The following is an 18,684-nucleotide window of genomic DNA, read 5'->3' on the forward strand; positions in this document are numbered from 1 at the left end:
CCAGCCCAGCTTGCGGGGTGCAGTACCCCGTTTGGGGTCCTGGAGGGGGAGGGGCCTGCAGAGCAGGGATAGAGGTGGAGAAGAGGGTGCCCGGGGGGAGGAGCCCTCGTTGCAGCTGGACAGGTCACGGGCCCTGAACCTCGTCTGGTCCTGCTGGGACCCCGCGGCTAGCGAGGCCCGAGCGTTTGGGCCTCGGCTTGCAGCGTGTGCGCGGCTGGCCCGCAGGGAGGATAACAGCCTCCCACTGCTGCTGACTGGTGGAGCGATTCCCATAGCTGGCAGGCCCTAGGCCCTGCTGGCAGGGCCGGCTCCAGGCACCAGCCTACCAAGCATGTGCTTGGGGCGGCACCTGGAGGGGGGCGGCGCTCAGGCCCGAGAGTGGGGCCGCGACTGGGCTCGCCGCCCTCCCCCCGGGAGGCTTTTTTGCCTGGGGCGGCAAAAAAGCCAGAGCCGGCCCTGCCTGCTGGTGCCGTGGGGGGCGGTCAGCACGTCTGCCTGGGGGGGGATGAGAGTGGGATCGGCTCCAGGCTGAGTCCTGTGTTTTCTCTCCCCCGCTCAAGGCAGCAGAAGTAAAGGAGGAGAAGCGGCCTGCACTGCCCCAGCCCTTGCCCGGAACCCGGCCACTCCTGTCACCCGAGGAAGCCAGCAACGCGGAACGAGCCGTAAGGCCGGGCTGGGCAGGGGGGCAGCAGAGGCGGCCGGGGAGCCTGCCCAGGGAAAGCGGCTGGGATCGCAGCTCTGAAAGGCCTTTCTCTGTAGCCGGGCTGGTCCTGCGAGCCAGCGGATCCCCGAGCTAACGGCTGGGATTGGGCCCCGCTGGGCTGGGAGCTGGGGGGCAGGTTCTGAAAGCACACGAGTCCCAGGGATGTTTAGTCTAAATAGACAAGATGGGCACAGAGAGGGGGCTGGGACTTGCCCAGAGCCACACAGCAGGTCAGTGGTAGAGCTGGGAGAGAAACCAGGAGTCCTGGCTCCCAGCCCCCCTGCTCTAACCAGTAGCCCCCACTCCCCTCCCAGAGCTGGGAGAGAACCCAGGAGTCCTGGCTCCCAGCCCCCTGCTCTAACCACTAGCCCCCGCTCCCCTCCCAGAGCTGGGAGAGAACCCAGGAGTCCTGGCTCCCAGCCCCCCTGCTCTAAGCACTAGCCCCGGCTCCCCTCCCAGAGCTGGGAGAGAACCCAGGAGTCCTGGCTCCCAGCCCCCCTGCTCTAACCACTAGACCCCGCTCCCCTCCCAGAACTGGGAGAGAACCCAGGAGTCCGGGCTCCCAGCCCCCCTGCTCTAACCACTAGCCCCCATTTCCCTCCCAGAGCTCCCAACCTCTTTCTAAGGTCCCAGCACGCACCCCACCTCTGCCCCCGTCTCCCCTGATGCAGGCGCAGAAGGAGAAGCTCCATGCAGAGCTGAAGCAGGTCTTGCAGTGGAAAGGCGAGAGCCAGCCCAGCGCCGCGGAGCCAGCGCCGCCCCCCGCCCCCGCCATGGAGACCCAGACCAGGGTGATGGAGGTGAGGGATTAACCCTTCCTAGCCTGCCCACCACCAGCCCCCGGGCGTCTCCCTTCACTCCCAGCACGGACCCTCCCTCCCCCCGTTTAAAACAATCAGCGGCCCCAGGACTCGCCGTTCCAGCCCAGTGGCTTCCGGCAGCAATTCGGGCTGTCGGGTGCTGTGTACCACACTAGGGCCTCCGGAGCCCGGCCAGGGAGCAGGGCCCGATTGTGCCAGGCGCTGTGCACACCTCTGCTGGAGAGACCCTCCCTGCCCCAGCCTCCCAGGGCTGACCCCGGTGACCCATGGGTCTGTCACATGCCGCGATCTCTCGCTGGGTATTTCTGCAGCCCACCAATGCCGCGGTTCCAGGGCCAGCCGCTCCCCCTGGCCTCTCCCCGCTCCAGTCTCTGGCCTCTGCCCTCACCCTCCCAGGCACTTGGTTATCCCCAGGGAACCGCAGCCGGCAGCAAATGGCTCCTGTCTTGTCCCGGATCCACCTTCCTCTCCCTGGGGCCGTTCAGCCTCCGGCACCCCGGTGAAGAGGGGGGGTCATGGGTAGCCGGCACTGTGCCCACCAGTCCTGTCTGAGCTCAGGGCCCGGCTCAGTGCCAGCCAGGGCCGGCTTTAGGAAGTGCGAGGCCCGATTCGAACAGTTTCGACGGGGCCCCGGCAGGGATGACTAAAAAAAAACCACATAAAAAAACCACGTGGGGCTTGTACTCACCGGGCCGCGCTCCTAGTCTTTGGCGGTGGGTCCTTCACTTGCTCCGGGTCTTCGGCGGCACTGAAGGACCCGCTGCCAAAGTGCCGCCAAAGACCCGGAGCGAGTGAAGGACCCGCCGCCAAAGACCTGGAGCGCCGCCGGGTGAGTAAAAATTAAAAAGGTGGCTCTAGCCAGGGAAGGGATTCTCTGGCACTTGCCCCCCACTCTGGGCGTCCCTGCCACTGGGCGCGGGGCCCTCTTAGGCGCGGGGCCCGATTCGGGGGAATTGGTGGAATTGGCCTAAAGCCGGCCCTGGTGCCAGCTTCCCCCTGCAGCTTCTCGCTGGGTCTCTCCCCCGCCAGGAGGAAGCGAAGACGTCAGAGCTGGTGGAGATCATCCTGGAGACGGAGGCCAGGGCCGGGGCCAGTGGGATCAGCGTGGCCGGCGGGGGCAAGGAGGGGCTCTTTGTCTCCGACGTGCTGAGGGAGTCCCCCGCGGCCAAGGCCCTGAGCCTGAAAGAAGGTGGGTGGCGCTGGGGGGAGGGGACGGTGAGTGGCCTCGTTCCTCAGGCGGGTGGTGAAGGAGGCAGCCGGGGACCCAGGTCTGCCACTGACTCCCTGTGGGACCCTGGGCACGGCCCTGGTGCTCTCTGGGCTTCAGCGCCCGGTCTGGGAACTGGGGAGAACCATCCTTCCCTGGTCTGTTGGGCTCGGCCCGATGGGAGACACCAACCGGAGACAGGGTCTGTCTGTGCAGCGCCCGGCCCGACGGGGGCCCCGATCTCGGCCGGGGACTGGGCAGCGTAGCTGGGCTGAGGATCGCCCCTAGCTTTGTTAAAAGCTCACTCTGTGGGCGATGGGAGGGAGGTGCCCTGGAGCTGGCGGATCCCCGGTTCCAGTGCTGGGCAGGGCCCCCATCATTCACAGTTCCTAGTGGGAACTAAGTGGCCCCCTTGCTGACAGCCCCGGTAGAAAGGCCAACGGCCACATGGACACTCAGCTCCGTCGGTGCCTAGAGGGGTCCCGGCAGGGCAGAGGGGCTGCCCAGGGCAACGCTTGCCCAGCCGGGTGGATGAATTTCTAACCTTTGAGCAGCCAGAGTGACTGTGCGATCGGTGTCTCTGGCTTGGGGAGAGGTTAGTGCCACCGATTCGGCAGGAGAGAAGCATCTGCAGCCAGCTGCTGCTGAGCGGCTCGCGTGGCCTTTGTCGCTGTCGCGCTGACAATGAGCTTAAGCCCGTGCTGCCCATAGCAGCGTGGTGAGCCGGGAGCGGAGGCCGCAGGGGGACGTGGCCAGAGGCCATTCTGCCTCGTTTGGTTGGAGGGCTTTGAACCCCGGCCAACACCCCCGCTTGTGCGACGTGCGCCTGCCGTCCCAGCCCTTGGCTGCCCCAAGGTGAATCCGGCCCGTGGCTGCTGTTTCTGTTGCACTATTTGCTGTCCCGTCTCCCTAGCCCCTAAACTCCCCCCAACCCATCCCTGCAGGTGACCAGCTCCTGAGCGCCAGGGTGTACTTTGAGAATGTCCGATACGAAGACGCCCTCAGGATCCTGAAGTGCGCGGAGCCGTACAAGGTCTCCTTCTGCCTGAAACGCACCGTTCCCCGGTCGGATGTCCCCGGGAGCCCCGCAGCCGGAGGCCTGGCAGTGAAGGGACCCCAGGCGAAGATGGCCAAGCTGGTACGCGGTGCCGGCCCCTCCTGCTGACCTGTAACTCACACGTGTTTCATTCAAATGACTCACAAAGTGAAATGTTAGCGATGGGGAGGGCGCTGGGGAGAGCGTGTTTGTTCATTTATAACTGAGCTGAGCTTTGAGACTCGGCAAAATCTCTTGGGCTGATTCTCAGTTCCCCCTTCCTGCATGCGGGGGACTTCAAAGGCCCCTTTGTGCTTCCTGTATCCTGGGCCCCTGGGGTCAATTACTGCAGCCTCAGGGCGGCTCTAACGCATGCTTCAGCCCTTCTGGGCCCTGGGGGGCAGGGCATAGTCCCAGTGCAGTGCACTCTGGCCGCACACCCCGATCCGCCCCCTAAAATCAGAGGCTCGGAGCAGGGTCCTTCTGCCAGCCAGGGACAACCCTGCAGGGTGGCTGGATTCTCTGATGGCCACTGTAGCCCCAGAAGGGCCTGGCATGACTGAGGATCAGGCCCCGGCGCTCTGAAACGTACGAGATCCAGATGGGGACTGCCGGGCCGGGCCGACTGGCAAGGACCCCATCTCGCTAGGACTCCTGGGTTCTGTCTCGGTTCTGGGAGGGGAGTGGGGGCTGGTTGGGGCGGGGCTGGGAGTCAGGACTCCTGGGTTCTATCCCTGGCTCTGGGTGGGGAGTGGGGGCTGGTTGGGGGGGGCTGGGAGTCAGGACTCCTGGGTTCTATCTCTAGCTCTGCCACTGACTATTCTGACCCTCCCATCACATCACCTCTTGATGCCCGAGTTTCCAGGCCTGTTAGTGCAGGATGACCTAGGCCAGGTCTGCCCTGCACGCTTATTTCAGTATAACTATGTCGCTCAGGGGTATCCCCCTCTGAGCGACGTATTGACACCCACCGTAATGCCCCGTAGAGACAGCGCTACTATGGACAGAGGTGGAGTCGAGCCGACGGGACAGCTCTCTCCCCTCGGCTTAGAGCGGCTTTGCCAGCTGTGCTGGCGCTAGTCTGGAGCGTAGACCTGCCCGAAAAAGTGGGAGTGGGCTGGCGTGTGGCTTGTCTAAGCCGTGGTTGTGAGGCAGGGAGAGCGCGTGGGTTGGTAGCTGCTATTGTCCCGAATACATCCAAACATAAGTAAACACGCCGCTAGCCTCGGAAGGCGGGCAGCCTCCTGGGAGCGACTGCTGGAGATGGGGCAGGGACATACGGAGAATGCTGTTCAGATGGCCATCCAGGAATGTAGATTGCATGCCGCGAGCCGGGATCCCAGGGACAGAGCTGCAATGTCGGTCCCAGGTTGCGCGCTGCTAGCGCGGCGACAGAGGTGGAGGTAACGTTCCCACGCTGCACAGCCGCCAGGGGCGCTCGCTGGGGCGCAGAGGCTGGAACCTGATTGACAGGGGTGTGTTCTCCCTCTCTCTCTCCTCTCTCCCCAGAACATAAAGAGCCTGGTGCCCACGAGAAAGCAGAAGGGGAAGGGCCTGGCGAAGGCCCCGGAGGAGGAGGTGGCCCTGATGGGCAGCGCGGAGCTGTCGGCGGGGAAGCTGGACGTGGCCCCTGTGGATGTGGAATTCTCCTTGCCCAAGTTCGCCAAGCTAAGGAAGGCGAAGAGTGCGGCCGAGACGGGAGCGGCCGGGCCCAGCCCAGACGTCTCTGTCGAGCGCTCCTCTTCGCACCCCAAGGGAAGGAGGCTCAAGTTTCCCAGGCTGAAGGTGAAGGAGGCGGCAGGCGCGCAGGCGCTGGCTGTGGCGGGGACGCTGGAAGGGGAGGCAGGTGCCCAGGGGAAGGCCCCCCAGTTCGCAGCCCCATTCCCCAAGGTGAAAAAGCCCAAGCAGGATGCTGGGCTTGCGGAGGTCGAACTCAAGGACCAAGTCAAGTTCAAGGCCCCCCAGGTTGAACTGGACATTCCCATCCCTGATCTCAAAGCCCCCAAAGTGGCGGCTGGCGTGGAGACTCCGGAGATCTCGGGCAAAGGGGAAGCCTTGCGGATCAAGCTGCCGAAGTTTGGGGTGTCCACCAGGCCTGTGGAGGGGGAAATCGAGGTAGAGGGACTGGAGGGGAAGCTGAAGGTGCCCAAAGTCCAAGTGCCCCGGGTTGGGATTTCCCTGCCAATGGCAGACAGGGAAGTAAAAGGGCCAGAGGAAGAGCTCAGAGCTGGCAACAAACTCCCCTCGGTGGAAATAGCAGCCCCCAAAGTAGAGGTGGATTTGAGCCTTCCCAAAGTGGAAGGAGCCCTGGAAGCACCAGACATCAGCGCCAAAGGGGAGGGCGTGAAAATCAAAATGCCCAAGTTTGGCATCTCTGCAGGGGAAGTGGAAGGCGCACTGAAAACGCCCGCCATCCCGGCCCCCAAGCTCAGCACCTCTCTTCCCAGCGACAGAGGGGAGGCCGAGGGGCCAGCCGGGAGGTACAAAGCCGGCATGAAGCTCCCCTCCCTTAACATAGGGGTGCGGCAGGTGGACGTTGAGATCCCCCTTCCCAGGGGGAAGGCAGACACAGAATGGGAACCGGAGCCTGCCGAAGCCAAGCTGGAGCTCCCTGACGTGACTGTGAAGATCCCCAAGATCAGCCTGCCCACGCATGGGGGCAAAGCCAAAGAAGAGGAGGTGGAGAGGGAGCTCAAGGTGCCCCAGGTGGAAGTGAAAGTGGGGAAGGCAGAGGGGGAGAGCCCTGAGTTGAAGGCAAAAGGTCCCAAGATTAAGATGCCGAGCTTTGGGATCTCCCTGCGGGAACACAAGCCCGATGTAGACACCAAAGCGAAAGAGCCTGCCGCCGAAGGGAAGATGAAATTCCCTGCGGTGAAGATGCCCTCCATCGACATCTCTGTCCCCAAAGCTGCCGACGTGCAACTGCCCAAAGCGAAGATGGAACCGGCTGGGCTAGCCGGTGAGGGAAGGGTGAAAGCCCCTGATGGGGACGGTGCCGAGGGTCCCGAGTTCAAATTCAAAATGCCACAGGTGTCGCTTCCAAAATTCGACCTCTCTGGCATGGCCGGGAAAGCCGAGAGCAAGGCCCACGTGCCTTCGCCCAAAGGCCCGCAGCCGGAGGCCAACACCGGGGGCCTGGAGATCGCGACTGGGAAGATAAGCGTGCCCACGCTGGATATCTCTGTGCTGGGGATTAAGCCGGTTGATGTGGAGCTGCCGGAGGCCTCTTTGCGAAAGCCCAAGCTCGAGATAGCCGTCGAGAAGCCGAAGATTGAGGTGAGGCTGCCCTCAGGGAAAGCTGATGGGAGGAGGCTGGAGTCTGAGGTGGAAACGGCCCAAGCCAGGCTGAGTTTCCCGTCGGTGAAGATGCCGTCGCTGGACATCGACATGCCCAAGGTAGGCGTTGATCTGGATCTGCCAAAGGCAGAGCCTGGCTTCGAGGGGGAGCTCAGGGCAGTGGCAGGCCTGAAGGAACGTGACCTCCAGCTGCAAAAGTCCCAGGAGCCTCTCCCGAATTTCGGGGCTGTCTGCAAGGACTTGGAGGTGGAGATCGATGTGCCAGCTCCCAAGGCCAAGGCTGACCGCCTCACACCACGAGCAGAGGTTGAGCTCCAGGGTGCAGCCTTGGAAGGCCCGGATCTAAGTGGGATGGTGGCGAAGCTCCCCAAGGTGGACATTTCGTTTGGGAAAGAGAAGCTGGAGGGTGAGGAACTGGACAGAGCGGGACCAGAAGGGAAGGGCAAAGCAGATATGAAGTTCCCAAAGGTCGGACTAGAACTCAAAAGCCCCGAAGTGAAGCCCGGGAGCCTGGAGGCCACCGTGAAGCTGCCCTCCGTTGAAATTTCAACGCCTAAGCTCCCTGACGTGGCCATCGCGGCCCCGCTGGGGGGAACAGCTGCTGTTGACATCAGCGGAAAACTGCCGGAGACCGATACCAAGCTGAAATCACCCAAGTTCTCTTTCCCCAAGTTTGGCATCTCTGGCCCGAAGGTTAAGAAAGGAGGCCTGGAGGCTGTGACACTGCAAGCTGAGCTGGAGGTGGAAACCCTGGAAGCAAGCGCCAAAGGGCCTAAGCTGAAGATGCCAAAATTTGGGCTCTCGTTCTCCAGGTCGAAGCAGGGGGCTGACCTGGACGGGCCCAGGCTCTCTGCGGAGGGAGAGGGGAAGGCTCCCAAGGGGAAGGTGGAGATCTCAGGGCCTCACATCGGTATGGACTCCCCCGAAGCCAAAATGAAGCTGCCTTCAGTGAAACTTCCCATGGTTGACATCTCCAGCCCCAGAGTGGATGTGGACATTGACTTGCCCAAGGGAAAGGGGGACGTCTCGGGCCAAGAGGTCACACAGGCTGGGGAAACATCGCCTAACATCAGCATGGAGATCCCAGACATTAAACTGAAGATGCCCAAATTTTCACTGCCAAAATTTGGGGGCCAGGGCAGGGAGGAGCAGCTGGAACTGGAGCAAGAGATGCTCAAGGGGGAAGTGAAAGGGAGCATCGAGGCCTTGTCCGGAGAGCTAGACGGGAAAGCAAAGGGCAAGGAGGCCAAGATGAAGATGCCCAGGTTCAAAATGCCATCATTTGGCATTGCCAGGAAGGATGTAGAGGTGTCTGGGCCCAGTGTGACAGCTCCTGAGATAGACGTGAAAGGCAAGAAAGGGAAAGCAACTGCCAAAGAGCCCAACGTGGCTGCTGGGAGCCCAGAGGAGAAGCTAAAAGGCCCCTTCATGAAGATGCCAAAACTGACGATCTCTTCTCACAAGGCTGACCTGAAAGTAGAAGCCGACGTGAGAGGCTCCAAAGGTGAAAGTTACATCCAAGGCCCCGACATAGAAATTAAAATGCCCCAGGTCGAGCTGCCAAAGTTTGGAACCAAAGAGGAGAAAGCCAACGTGGAGATGTCTGAGAGACCGGAAAGCCCTGGCACCAAGCTAAAAGTGGGCACGGTTAAGATGCCATCACTAGAGATCTCCGCGCCCGACCCAGTTCCTTCATTGCAAATCTCCGTTCCTGGTGTAAGAGCGGAAGGCGAGCCATCGATGGGAAAGCCGGTCATGGACGTCTCCGAGGCTGATATCAAGGGCTATGAAGGAAACTTGAAAATCCCCAAGGCGCCTTCCATTGGCATCTCTGCGCCAAAGCTAGACTTGGATATCAGCTTGCCGAAAGCCAGTGTGGAGATGCTGGACCAGCAGGAGGCTGGGCTGAAAATAGAGGCCAATGCCGCCTTTGAGAAAGCAGACACCAAAATTAAGATGCCCAAGGTGGAGCTGCCCAAATATGGGCTGGAGGGTTTCTTGGGGAAAGACTTGGATAGAGAGTTGAGTGGTGCCGAGGCAGAGATGCACCTCCTCAAAGGACACAAACTGAAAGGGCCGTCCCTAAAGGACCAGAAAGTAACCCTGGAGATGGAAAGGGGCAAATATGCAGCTGATGCTACCGAAGGCTCCCTGCTGGGTTCCAAGATCCGGGTGCCCAAACTGGATATTTCCTTGCCCAAAGCCCGGCTGTCAGACATAGAGGTACCTCTGACCGAGGGGGAGATCACCATCGAGGCACTGGAGGAAGCCGAGGGGAAATTTAAGCTGCCGTCGGTTGGGCTACCAAAATTTTCTACCCCGAAGGTGAAAGCTCCAGAGGTGGGATTTGATGTTGGCTTAAGCAGAGATCGAGACTTTGCTCTGGACACGTCTGGGCTGCATGGGAAGGTGCCCAAAGTCGAAGTGAGTGGCCCAAAGATTAAGTTGCCTAAATTCGGGGGAGCTAGTTCTGATGACCAATGGGAGGCAGATATAGACTCATCCAAGACCCCCAAGGTGGAGCTTAACCCCCCCAAATTCCGGGGGAGCCTCGAGACCCCAGGCAGCGAAGTGGGGGTGAAAGAGGCCAAGCTCAAAATGCCGTCGGTTCCCATCGGCTTCACTGTGGGCAAGGGAGAGGGGGAGAGTTCCCCCAGGACAGAGGACTCTGAGACGGACGGTTACGACAGCAAGTTCAAACTGAAGATGCCCTCGTTCGGGATTTCCAAAGTTAGCACAGAGGCCAAGGGGAACGAGTCCCGGATGGACACCCAGCCCCTCTGCCCCACAGCAGAGGGAATGGACTTCTCCTTTAAAATGCCTCAGCTTGCCATTCCGGACGTGGGGTTCTCGGCAGGCCCAGGGGAAGCTCCAGCTTTGGAGCGGGGGAAAGCCGAGATGGGAGGAGACGCCAGGGTCAGGGTCGAGAAACTGGCAGGTGCTGAAGATCTGGAGCGGGACGTGGGAGGGTTAGAGGTCAGGCTCAAGATGCCCAAAATCAAGATGTCACCATTCGGGATTTCAGGATCCAAAGGGGACGAGGGGAATATGACGGCATCTCTCCACAGCCACAAGGGTTCAGACAGTGAACAGATGGGGGGGAAGAAATCCTTGTTCAAAATGCCGGACCTGGAGATCTCTGCCCCAAGTATTAAGGCGCATGCAGAGTATGAAGTTGAGGGGGCTCAGCTTCACCACAGTGGCTCCAAAGAGCTGCCGAGAACCAGTGCCGCTGGCATCCAAGGTGAGAAGGATCGTAGCGTCAAGGCTCCGGGAGGGAAGGGGGACACTTCTGAAGCCGAGGCAGGGAAGAAGTATAAAATGAAGCTGCCCAAGTTTGGGATCGCCCTGCCCAAAGCCACCCAGGAAGGAGGAGACGGGAACCTTTCTAGGGGGGAAAGCAAGGCCCAGGAGGCTGAAACCAAGGTGAAGAAGGCGGTATTTGTGCTGGTGAAGCCCAAGGGGAAGGGGGCGGAAGCATCCTCTGGGCTCTTGGAAGGAGATGGCGAAGCTGCTGCTGGCTCCTGGGAAGGGGATGGGGACGGCAAGGCAAAGGGGCCTACAATAAAGCTGAAGCCCAACTTTGGGCTCTCCCTCTCCAAATCCAAAGCTGGGGTGGAAGTCAACGGGGAGCTAGAGCCCTCGGCCAAGGAGGAAGGGGAGCTGGAGAAAGGCTCCAAGTTGAAGCTGCCCAAGCTGGGCTTCTCCAAGACTGAGGTTGCGGACCTGGGCACCAGCGGGAAGGGATCAGCATCTCAGCTCAACAGGGGGGAGGCGGGAGAACTTTCTCTGCAGAATGGCTCCCAGGACAGCAAGGCGAAGCTAGGCAAGATCAAGCTGCCCCAGGTTGAATTCTCCTCCCCGTATAAGGCGACGGAGATGGACCCCGAAATGAACCTCAAGCTAGTGAGGGCAGAGGAGGCCAAGAATGAGGCTCACGTCAGCACCTTCATGGCTCTCAAGGCGGCCAAGTTCAAGTCCCCCAAGATCACGTTCTCAGGTTTCAAGAAGAAGGAAGGGGAACAAGCCGGGAACGTGGTCTCTTCGGCTGCCAGGACAGAGATGGCCTTGTTGGAAAAGGGGGAGAGGGACCAAGATGCCAAGCCAGAGACATCCAAGATCTCGCTGGGCTTCACCTCCAAGTCGAAGGGGGAATACAATGTGGAGAGAGGCGAGCTGGATGGCAGAGAGAAATCCCCTAAGTTCAAGTTCCCCAAGCTAGCCTTCAGCCCCAAAACCAGAGGAGTGCTAGAAGTCACTTCCGAGCAGCAGGAGAGAGGGGGCTCCTCCCAGGGGGAAGGAGAGAAGGGGCCGGGGGCACTGGAGGGATTCAAGATTCGGACGCCCAAGCTGGGTTTCTCCACTCAGATGGAGGAGCAGATCCCAGAGGAGGGAGGGGGCCAAGTGAAGCCAATCAAGGGCGAGGTGATGGTGGGGAAATCGTCCCCCATCTGAGGCTGGACTGGGGCAGGGAAAGCAGAGACTTGAACAGCCCCCAGCACCCCCTCCCCCTCGCGTTGGGAGCTTGGCAGGCGGGTATCTGTACAGTTCTGTGATAGACGCACTAACCACAAGATGAGCTTTCAAACCACAGCGTGGGACGGGGGTGGAAATGGGGGTGGGGGGAACCCAGCTGTTCTAATAACCAGCCCCAGTGTGGGCTCCCCCCTGCTCTGACTCCTCCCCGACGGGGGCCAAGTGAATCTTCTTGGGGCAAGACTTTTTTTTTTAATTTTTGTTGAAAATAATGTGAATAAATAACCAAGCTACACTTAGTATTTTTTACCGTTTTACCAGTTTAATAACCAGCCCCTTTGGCCTGGTGCCAGCTCAGCCCTGGTTCCCCCAAGGCCCTGCCTTGCAGGGGGACGCGGCGGCTCTGAATGCACTAAGGGGGCCGAAGGATTTTTTTTTAACTTAGGCTTTAACTCTGTTTCTCGGGGGTGGCTGTTCCATTTATACTTTTAAATTAAGACGCTTGCAAACTAATGGTCAGTAAGGGAACGGCAGTCGCTGCTTTTCAACCGGAGACCGGTGCCTTCTTACTAGCGTAACGCTAAGCTTGGAGAAAGGAATCGATTGGAAGAGGCAGGATAACGTGAATGAGGGGATAGTTAAAACGCAGCTCGCTCTGGACTGCACAGCCTGTTCGTATTCTAGTAACAGGAGTAAGGAATTTCCAAGAAAGGAACAAGAAAACGGCAGGGGGTTGACTCTGTGGCACTGCTCCAGCGGTAGGAAGGGGCCTTCGTGGAAAGTGGGCTCCTGCTTTTTAATGAGTGATTCCAGGTGTGGGGAAAGCAGGGGTTTGATCCCATGAGTTCTGAAAAGCCTGGCCCGGCCAGCTCCACTCTGTTTACCCTGAAATTCCTAACCCCTGGCTGCCCTTTCGGCAACACAAATAGCAGCTGAGTCCAAAGGGTTCCTCCTTGGAAGGCGGTTTAAAAATAACTGGCGTGTTCTCTCCCAGCGTGGGATCAAAGAAGAGCCTTCTCAGGCAGAGCAGGGCTGTTGACTGGATTTATCACAGCGCCCCTCACCCAGCCCCCCGGCCCCACTGCTGGGGTTCTGTTAAAGCAGAGAGGAGTCATTTCCTTTGGGCTGGGGAAGGTCAGGAGCACAACAGGGCCATAGTCCCAGCCCTATCACTGCTTTTTTTTGAGCCCCTTCCAAACAGGAAAGAGACCAGGAACCTCAGCTGATGACTGGCAAGGCCTCCACAAGATGTGGTTAGAGCCAAGGGCCAATGAGCCATCATGCTCCTCTCGTCTGTAGTCCCCTCTTAGCCACCGCTGCATGTGTGACCTTCGGAGAGACCCTGCCCGGCATTATTACTGGGGAGAGCAGGACTGGCCCGCCCCAAAGAGCTTGCCATTTACACGGATGAGACAGTCAGAGAGCGGCTAATTATCCCCACTTCCGGGCCAGAGAGATGCAGTGACTTGCCCATGGTCTCACAGGGAGTCAGTGGCAGAGCTGAGATATGAACCCAGGTGTCCTGAGTCCTAGAACAGTGCCTTACTCACACAATTGTGCCCTTCCCCTACAGCACAATCCCACCCCAGTGCCTCAGTCAGCCCAGGGGAACAAACTGGGAGCTCACTAAACATCATGGTGCTTTGAATGTTCCTGAGTATTTACATTTTCCCCAAAAGAAAAGATTGAATATGCTCCCACTGGTAGTTTGATTTCTAGCCGTTGTCTTTGTGGGGGTGGGAGTCTGTCCAGAAATCTCTCTGTTTGCTTCTGGGGGCAAATGTGTACATACAGTAGAACCTAAGAGTTATGAACACCGCAGGAATGGACGTTGTTTGTAATGCTGAACAAAACATTACGGTGGTTCTTTCAAAAGTTTACAACTGAATGGTGACTTAATACAGCTTTGAAACTTTACTATGCAGAAGAAAAGAGGGTTAAAAGCAGTATTTAATTTAAATGTACCAAGCACAGAAACAGTTTCCTTGTCAAATCTTTTTTTAAACTTTCCCTTTATTTTTTAGTAGTTTACATTTAACACAGTCCTGTACTGTACAGTATTTGCTGTTTTTTGTCTCTGCTGCCTGATTGCATACTTCTGGTTCCCCATGAGGTGTGTGGCTGACCGGTCAGTTTCTAACTCTGAGGCTCTACTGTCGATTCTATTGCTTAACGAAGCCATAACCCAGCTGACCCTCGGTGTTCGGGCAGCCGCTTTAGCTTGTATTGCATGGGAGCGATTGCAGTCCATGGGTGTGTTAAGCACGCCAGACATCGTTGCCATGGACTGGAGGGCTAGCTTGGCTTTCGTTATGATAAATGCAGGATAGAAGTAACAGGGCAGAGGAGAGGCCCTTGTTTGCAGTCACATTGTATTTCCTGCCTTGTATCTAATGTGTAACTGTGTGATAAGGGGACAAAGGGGGGGAGTTTGGGTGCCTTTTCATAGCTAATAGTGTATTATCGCATACACAGCATACCTGCCAAGAGATAAACCTGGATCTTACTTAATGAACCGTGTTGCTTTGACCTCTTTTACTGAAGAGCTGTGTATTATTATTGGCATTTTATTTTCAAGATTGTCTGATCCGATGACTGGAAAAGAAAATTTTTTTTAAAGAAAGGTTGATGACCCAGACCCCCCAGCCCACGCTCGTGCCAGGTTCCTGAAGGCGGGGATGGATCACAAGCTAGCCCCAGGGGAACCAGGGACTGAAGGCCAGGCTGCAGGGCCAGTTCCCCACCAGTGTTCCCTGTGCCAGATGTGGAGCATTTGGAAACGTGGCCAGAAGTGTTGGCCTAGGAGGTCTTGGGCGCTTTTGGATCCCGGCAGCCTGGACTCTGTAGTCTGACTGACTACACCCACATAGGCTCCCTGGGGGTGAGAGGCACCCTGCTGCCAAGACGCCAGCACAAGGCCAGGGTACTACTCAACTCCCTCCTCTTCAGCCCAAAGGCTGAAGCAGGATGTAAGTGGCACCTAGGCCTTGTGGGCATGGCATCACACTCCAGTCTAGAGCTCCACCCACGTCGCTTTCAGTGATCTCTGCTGTGTCCAGACCAACACAGACGCCAGAACAAGGCTCCCAGGGCGAGAACGACCTTTCCCCCAAACACATGCTAGTGGGTTCCTTCCCCTTTCTCTCTGCCTGGGAGACACACAAGCAGCCCTGCTGGGACGTGCATTTGGTCCGATTCTCTGCTGCCCTGGCTTCAAATGGATGCAAAACGCTACTCAGTGAAGTCAGTAACGATTCGTTCCCACTTTGCACTGGTGCAAATAACTGTGCAAGGTGCAGGAGTAATGGGGCCCCTTGGTATCATTTACACCAGGGTAGAATTTGACCCACTCTCTTTAAACTTGTCCTCAGCAGCAAGCGGACGAGCAGGAATTAGCTGCTGTGTGTGTGTCAGCTTCCCTTTGCCGGGGCTTTCTTTAGCCAAAACCATTGACATTTCGAGCAGACGGGATGGCGTTTGGAGCAGGGGCAGAAGCTGGAGCGAGGAAGCAGAGCTTTCCCCCCGCCCCCACGCCTTGTCAGGGCTGTTTTAAAAGCATTGCTCTTAGATGCAGGGATTTTTTTAATTCCCATTAACGCCAAATGCCCCTTTCCCCTGGAGTCCCGCAGAGCTGGGGGGTGGCCTGTTCTCTAACCCTGCCCTGCCCGGAGCGACGCTCAGATCCAGTAACCCCAGGGTCACTTTGTTACCTTGTCTCACAGTCACTGTGCTGCTGCTGCTTTTTCTTTCTATTCTGGGTTTGTCTGAATAAAATTAATCTGTGAGCGAGTGGAGTTCTGGGTGGCGTCTTTCTTCGGACCTCGGGCAGATGAGACCTCGGGCCACGGGGCTCGGCGCTCTAGGTGGAAGTGAAAGATAAGGGTGCTGGCTCTTGTCTGTAGCCCCTCCAGTCTCCCAGGCCCTGTGTCAGCTCCCACTGGCCAGAGACCAGACCTCTGGCTGACCCCACACACTGCACTGCTGCTCTCCATCCCTGCACGGCCCCATTCTGCTGGGTGCTGCACCCCACCCCTGGCGCTGGACAGCGGCTGCCCTGGGCAGCTCCCTCTCCCAAGACACATTTCCGTGGTACAGGTGGGGAATTGGGCACCCAGCTCCCATGGCACTCTCCACCTCCTGGTCCCACAGGGAGTCGGTGCCAGTGCCAGAACTGAACCCAGTTCTCCTGAGGCCCAGACGAGTCCATCGCTTCGTCATAAAAATCTCCTGGCCTTCCAGAGGAGTGGGAGCACATGGCTGCCCCAAAGGCAGCAGGCTGGGAAGCGGGCCCCCTTGGTGCCGGGTATCCACCCCGCTTGCTGCTGCAGGGAATGGGGCTTCCAAGGTGTGACACAGTAGGGAGCGGGGCGGATTGACCTGGGACTGTCTGCATGGGGGATGGGAGAGCAGGGGATGACTCCACTTGAGTGAGGATATCTGAGCTGGGAGCGGGGTTGGACCCAGGTGACACCTTTGCCCGGGAAACTGGACAAAGGCGGGGGGAGGAGTGAGACTGCTGCAGTGGAGTTTCAGTCTTGGGCTGGCTGGGGAATCGTAGGGAACCCCGAGGTTGGGGTCTAAGCTCCCTACCCCCCCCAGAAGGACCTGACTGAGGGGTCCTGGTTGTACCTACATGCTCTGCTTGGGACTGTGTTCCTGTCGTCTAATAAACCTTCTGTTCTACTGCCTGGCTGAGAGTCACGGTGAATCGCAGGAAGTCGGGGGTCGCAGGGCCTTGTCTCCCCCTCAACTCCGTGACACAAGGTTATTCATTGATTTCAGGAAGAGCTTAATCTAGAATGGCACAGGGGCGCGGGAGTCATTCAGGCCCCGTCAGTGTTCGACACCTGCTGCTGCAGCCATAACCCATCAGCTGCTTAAAATCTCCCTGGTGGGGGGACACCATTGGGGAGCCCCATTAGTAGAGCAGCCCTCTCCCCTCTGCTGCACGCCTGCCAGATCTCAAGCGCAGTCAGGGCTGGGCTGGGTCACTAACCTGTCCTACCTCTTAGCCTGTTTGCCCCAGTGCGGAAGTTCAGGCCGGGGGTGAGAAGGGAGCCTGGTGCTGAAGTGTTGCAAGCCGGGGAGGAGGGACAGGAGCCCTGGAGTGGCTAGCGCCAGCCCTAGATAACCCCAAACAAACTGCCAGTGTCCAGGTTTCCATGCCACTTACCAAGGCTCGGGGCACCCTCTGGTGGCCAAAAGGCAGGGACCGGGAAGGCGGCTGCACTGCTCAGAGGGAGGCTCAGTGTGGGGAGAAGCAGGCCCCACAGATGGAGAAGTGCCAGGGGCCCGACAGGCTGAGCCCCCATTGGGCACCGACGAAGAGGCAGTTTTGAGACCAGCTGAGCCATTTGGAGACTCGGACCCCACTCGTTGGCGCTGTAGCTTGGCAATCTGGCCCGGAGCTCCCGGGGTCACTTACACCAGGGCCGCAGGCGTGTGAGCGGCAGTGAGCCAGACGGGGCGTGGGAAAGGCTGGCTCAATAAGGTCTAGGCTAGGATGTGACGGTATGACATGACCACACTGGCTACCGACTGTTTGCAGCCAAGGCCTTTAACGGTGTGGAACTGGCTCAGGTAACGCCTCAGCGCCGCTAACACAGCTTAACCTCACGCCCGAAAGCCTCGGCTAGCCCAGGTCTCAACCGCACGGCTAAGCGGTGATGGGCAGTGCAGCACCGGAGGCGGGGGAACGGTATACACAGCTATCGAATGCCAGAGACATACACGCTGCTTAGGCATGTCTCTTTAAGGCAAGAGCAAGGGACTGTGGGGGTGAAAACCCAAAATGATGGTTTTTTAATGTCCGTTTTTCAGATTTAAAGGGACAGCATCCACACACAACCATTGTGTTTCTGCCTGCCTAGCACCTCTGCGTAGCACCCAGGGCCCAGGCCTGTGACTGGGGCTGCAGGAGCAGAGCGGTGCCTGGGATGGCGCAGCAGGGCGGGAGGGAGCTGGCCCAGAGACTCTGCATGCTGAGGAGGTGGCTGGCAGCTTTTCTCTTCATTCTTAGGGGGTCTCTGCTTCCCATGTCCCAGGCAGGTTGTGGGGGGGGGGAGAGGAGGAAGAAGGGGTAACTTGGGGGGATGGGATGAAGGTTCGGGGCATGGTGGGATGGACTCAGCATTCCAATGGAAAGTAAAACCCCACATCCCAGCACCCCGGGGCGTTCAGAACCGAGCAGTGGAGTTGGCACCCTGGCTGTATGGGTTAAACTGTGGGGCTGTGATACAAACTGAGCTAAGGGGCTGTCACAAATTCCTTGCTGCCAGGGTCAGCCCCACCCCAGGGTGACTCATGGGTCTTTGCTGCTTCCCACCAAAGCAGCAGGCAAAGGTGGCTGGACTCAGGCGATGTGAATTGTGGAGGCAGGAGGCAGGACGCCAGCAAGCTAACCCAGGTAGGGGCAACTGTCTGCTCCGCAGGGAGACCTGAGCGCAGTGGTTCTGCTCTAGTATTGCTGGGGTGGGACAAAGGAGTCGCTGGACCAGTGGTTCTGAGCTGCTCTATGGGAACTCCTCTGTTCCTGCTACTATCGGTGAGCCTTTCACATATGACCTGAAAGGCCAGCCACGCTCACGCCCCAGTGCAGGCTTGCGTGGAAGGATTTGCCCACAGGTTGGACTTTGCTCTTCTGTCCATGTTCATGGCACTTGCAGCCTGGACCTATGATACAGCACAACAGTTACTGGAGCTGAGAACCCCCATTCTAGGATGGCCCTCGGATGGAGAAACACAGGCCTCCTGATTTTCATTGTAAGGTAATTTACACCCACTTGCAAGGCTCCTTTGCACTGCCAGAGTGGTGCAAAGGGGACTCCGTGTAAATGAGAATGAGGGCATTTGGTTTTTGCTGGGCAATGTGGGCCGGGTTTCCCAGTGCACTACTCCAGTTTTACAGTGGCATAATGGGGTTCTGCGGGTGTAAAACTGGAGTAACTTTTCCCCCCCCACAATAGAACTTTCTCGGCCTGGCAACTTTGGAATGACGGGCACTGTTGCATCAGCCCCGGTTCCGCTGAAGGGCAGCAGGGGATTCTCTTTGCTCCAGGGAGGTGGAGCATTCTTTTGCAAGAGGCCAGTTGCCCCTGTGTTTCTGAGATCAGCCCAACGGAGAGGGGGCAGTTAAGAACAGAAC

At 58.6% G+C, this 18,684-nt stretch overlaps 1 protein-coding gene across 1 annotated transcript; it reads left to right on the forward strand.

Annotated features, from left to right (window-relative positions):
• The first annotated feature begins 1,476 nt into the window (after positions 1 to 1,476).
• Positions 1,477 to 11,519, forward strand: PRX (periaxin). The gene is made up of 5 exons (XM_065421078.1): positions 1,477 to 1,503; positions 2,554 to 2,713; positions 3,676 to 3,869; positions 5,277 to 9,057; positions 9,139 to 11,519. Exons 1-5 carry the CDS (start codon positions 1,477 to 1,479, stop codon positions 11,517 to 11,519), a joined length of 6,543 nt encoding a protein of 2,180 aa, XP_065277150.1.
• Positions 11,520 to 18,684: the final 7,165 nt, after the last annotated feature.

Source organism: Emys orbicularis, chromosome 21 (assembly GCF_028017835.1).
Source record: "Emys orbicularis isolate rEmyOrb1 chromosome 21, rEmyOrb1.hap1, whole genome shotgun sequence".
Taxonomy (NCBI): Eukaryota; Metazoa; Chordata; order Testudines; family Emydidae; genus Emys; species Emys orbicularis.

Coding starts and splice junctions, on each gene's coding strand:
- PRX (XM_065421078.1), top strand. CDS start 1,477: ATGGAGACCCAGACCAGGGTGATGGAG. Junction 1,504..2,553: donor CCCAGACCAGGGTGATGGAG/GTGAGGGATTAA, acceptor CTCCCCCGCCAG/GAGGAAGCGAAGACGTCAGA. Junction 2,714..3,675: donor GGCCCTGAGCCTGAAAGAAG/GTGGGTGGCGCT, acceptor CCATCCCTGCAG/GTGACCAGCTCCTGAGCGCC.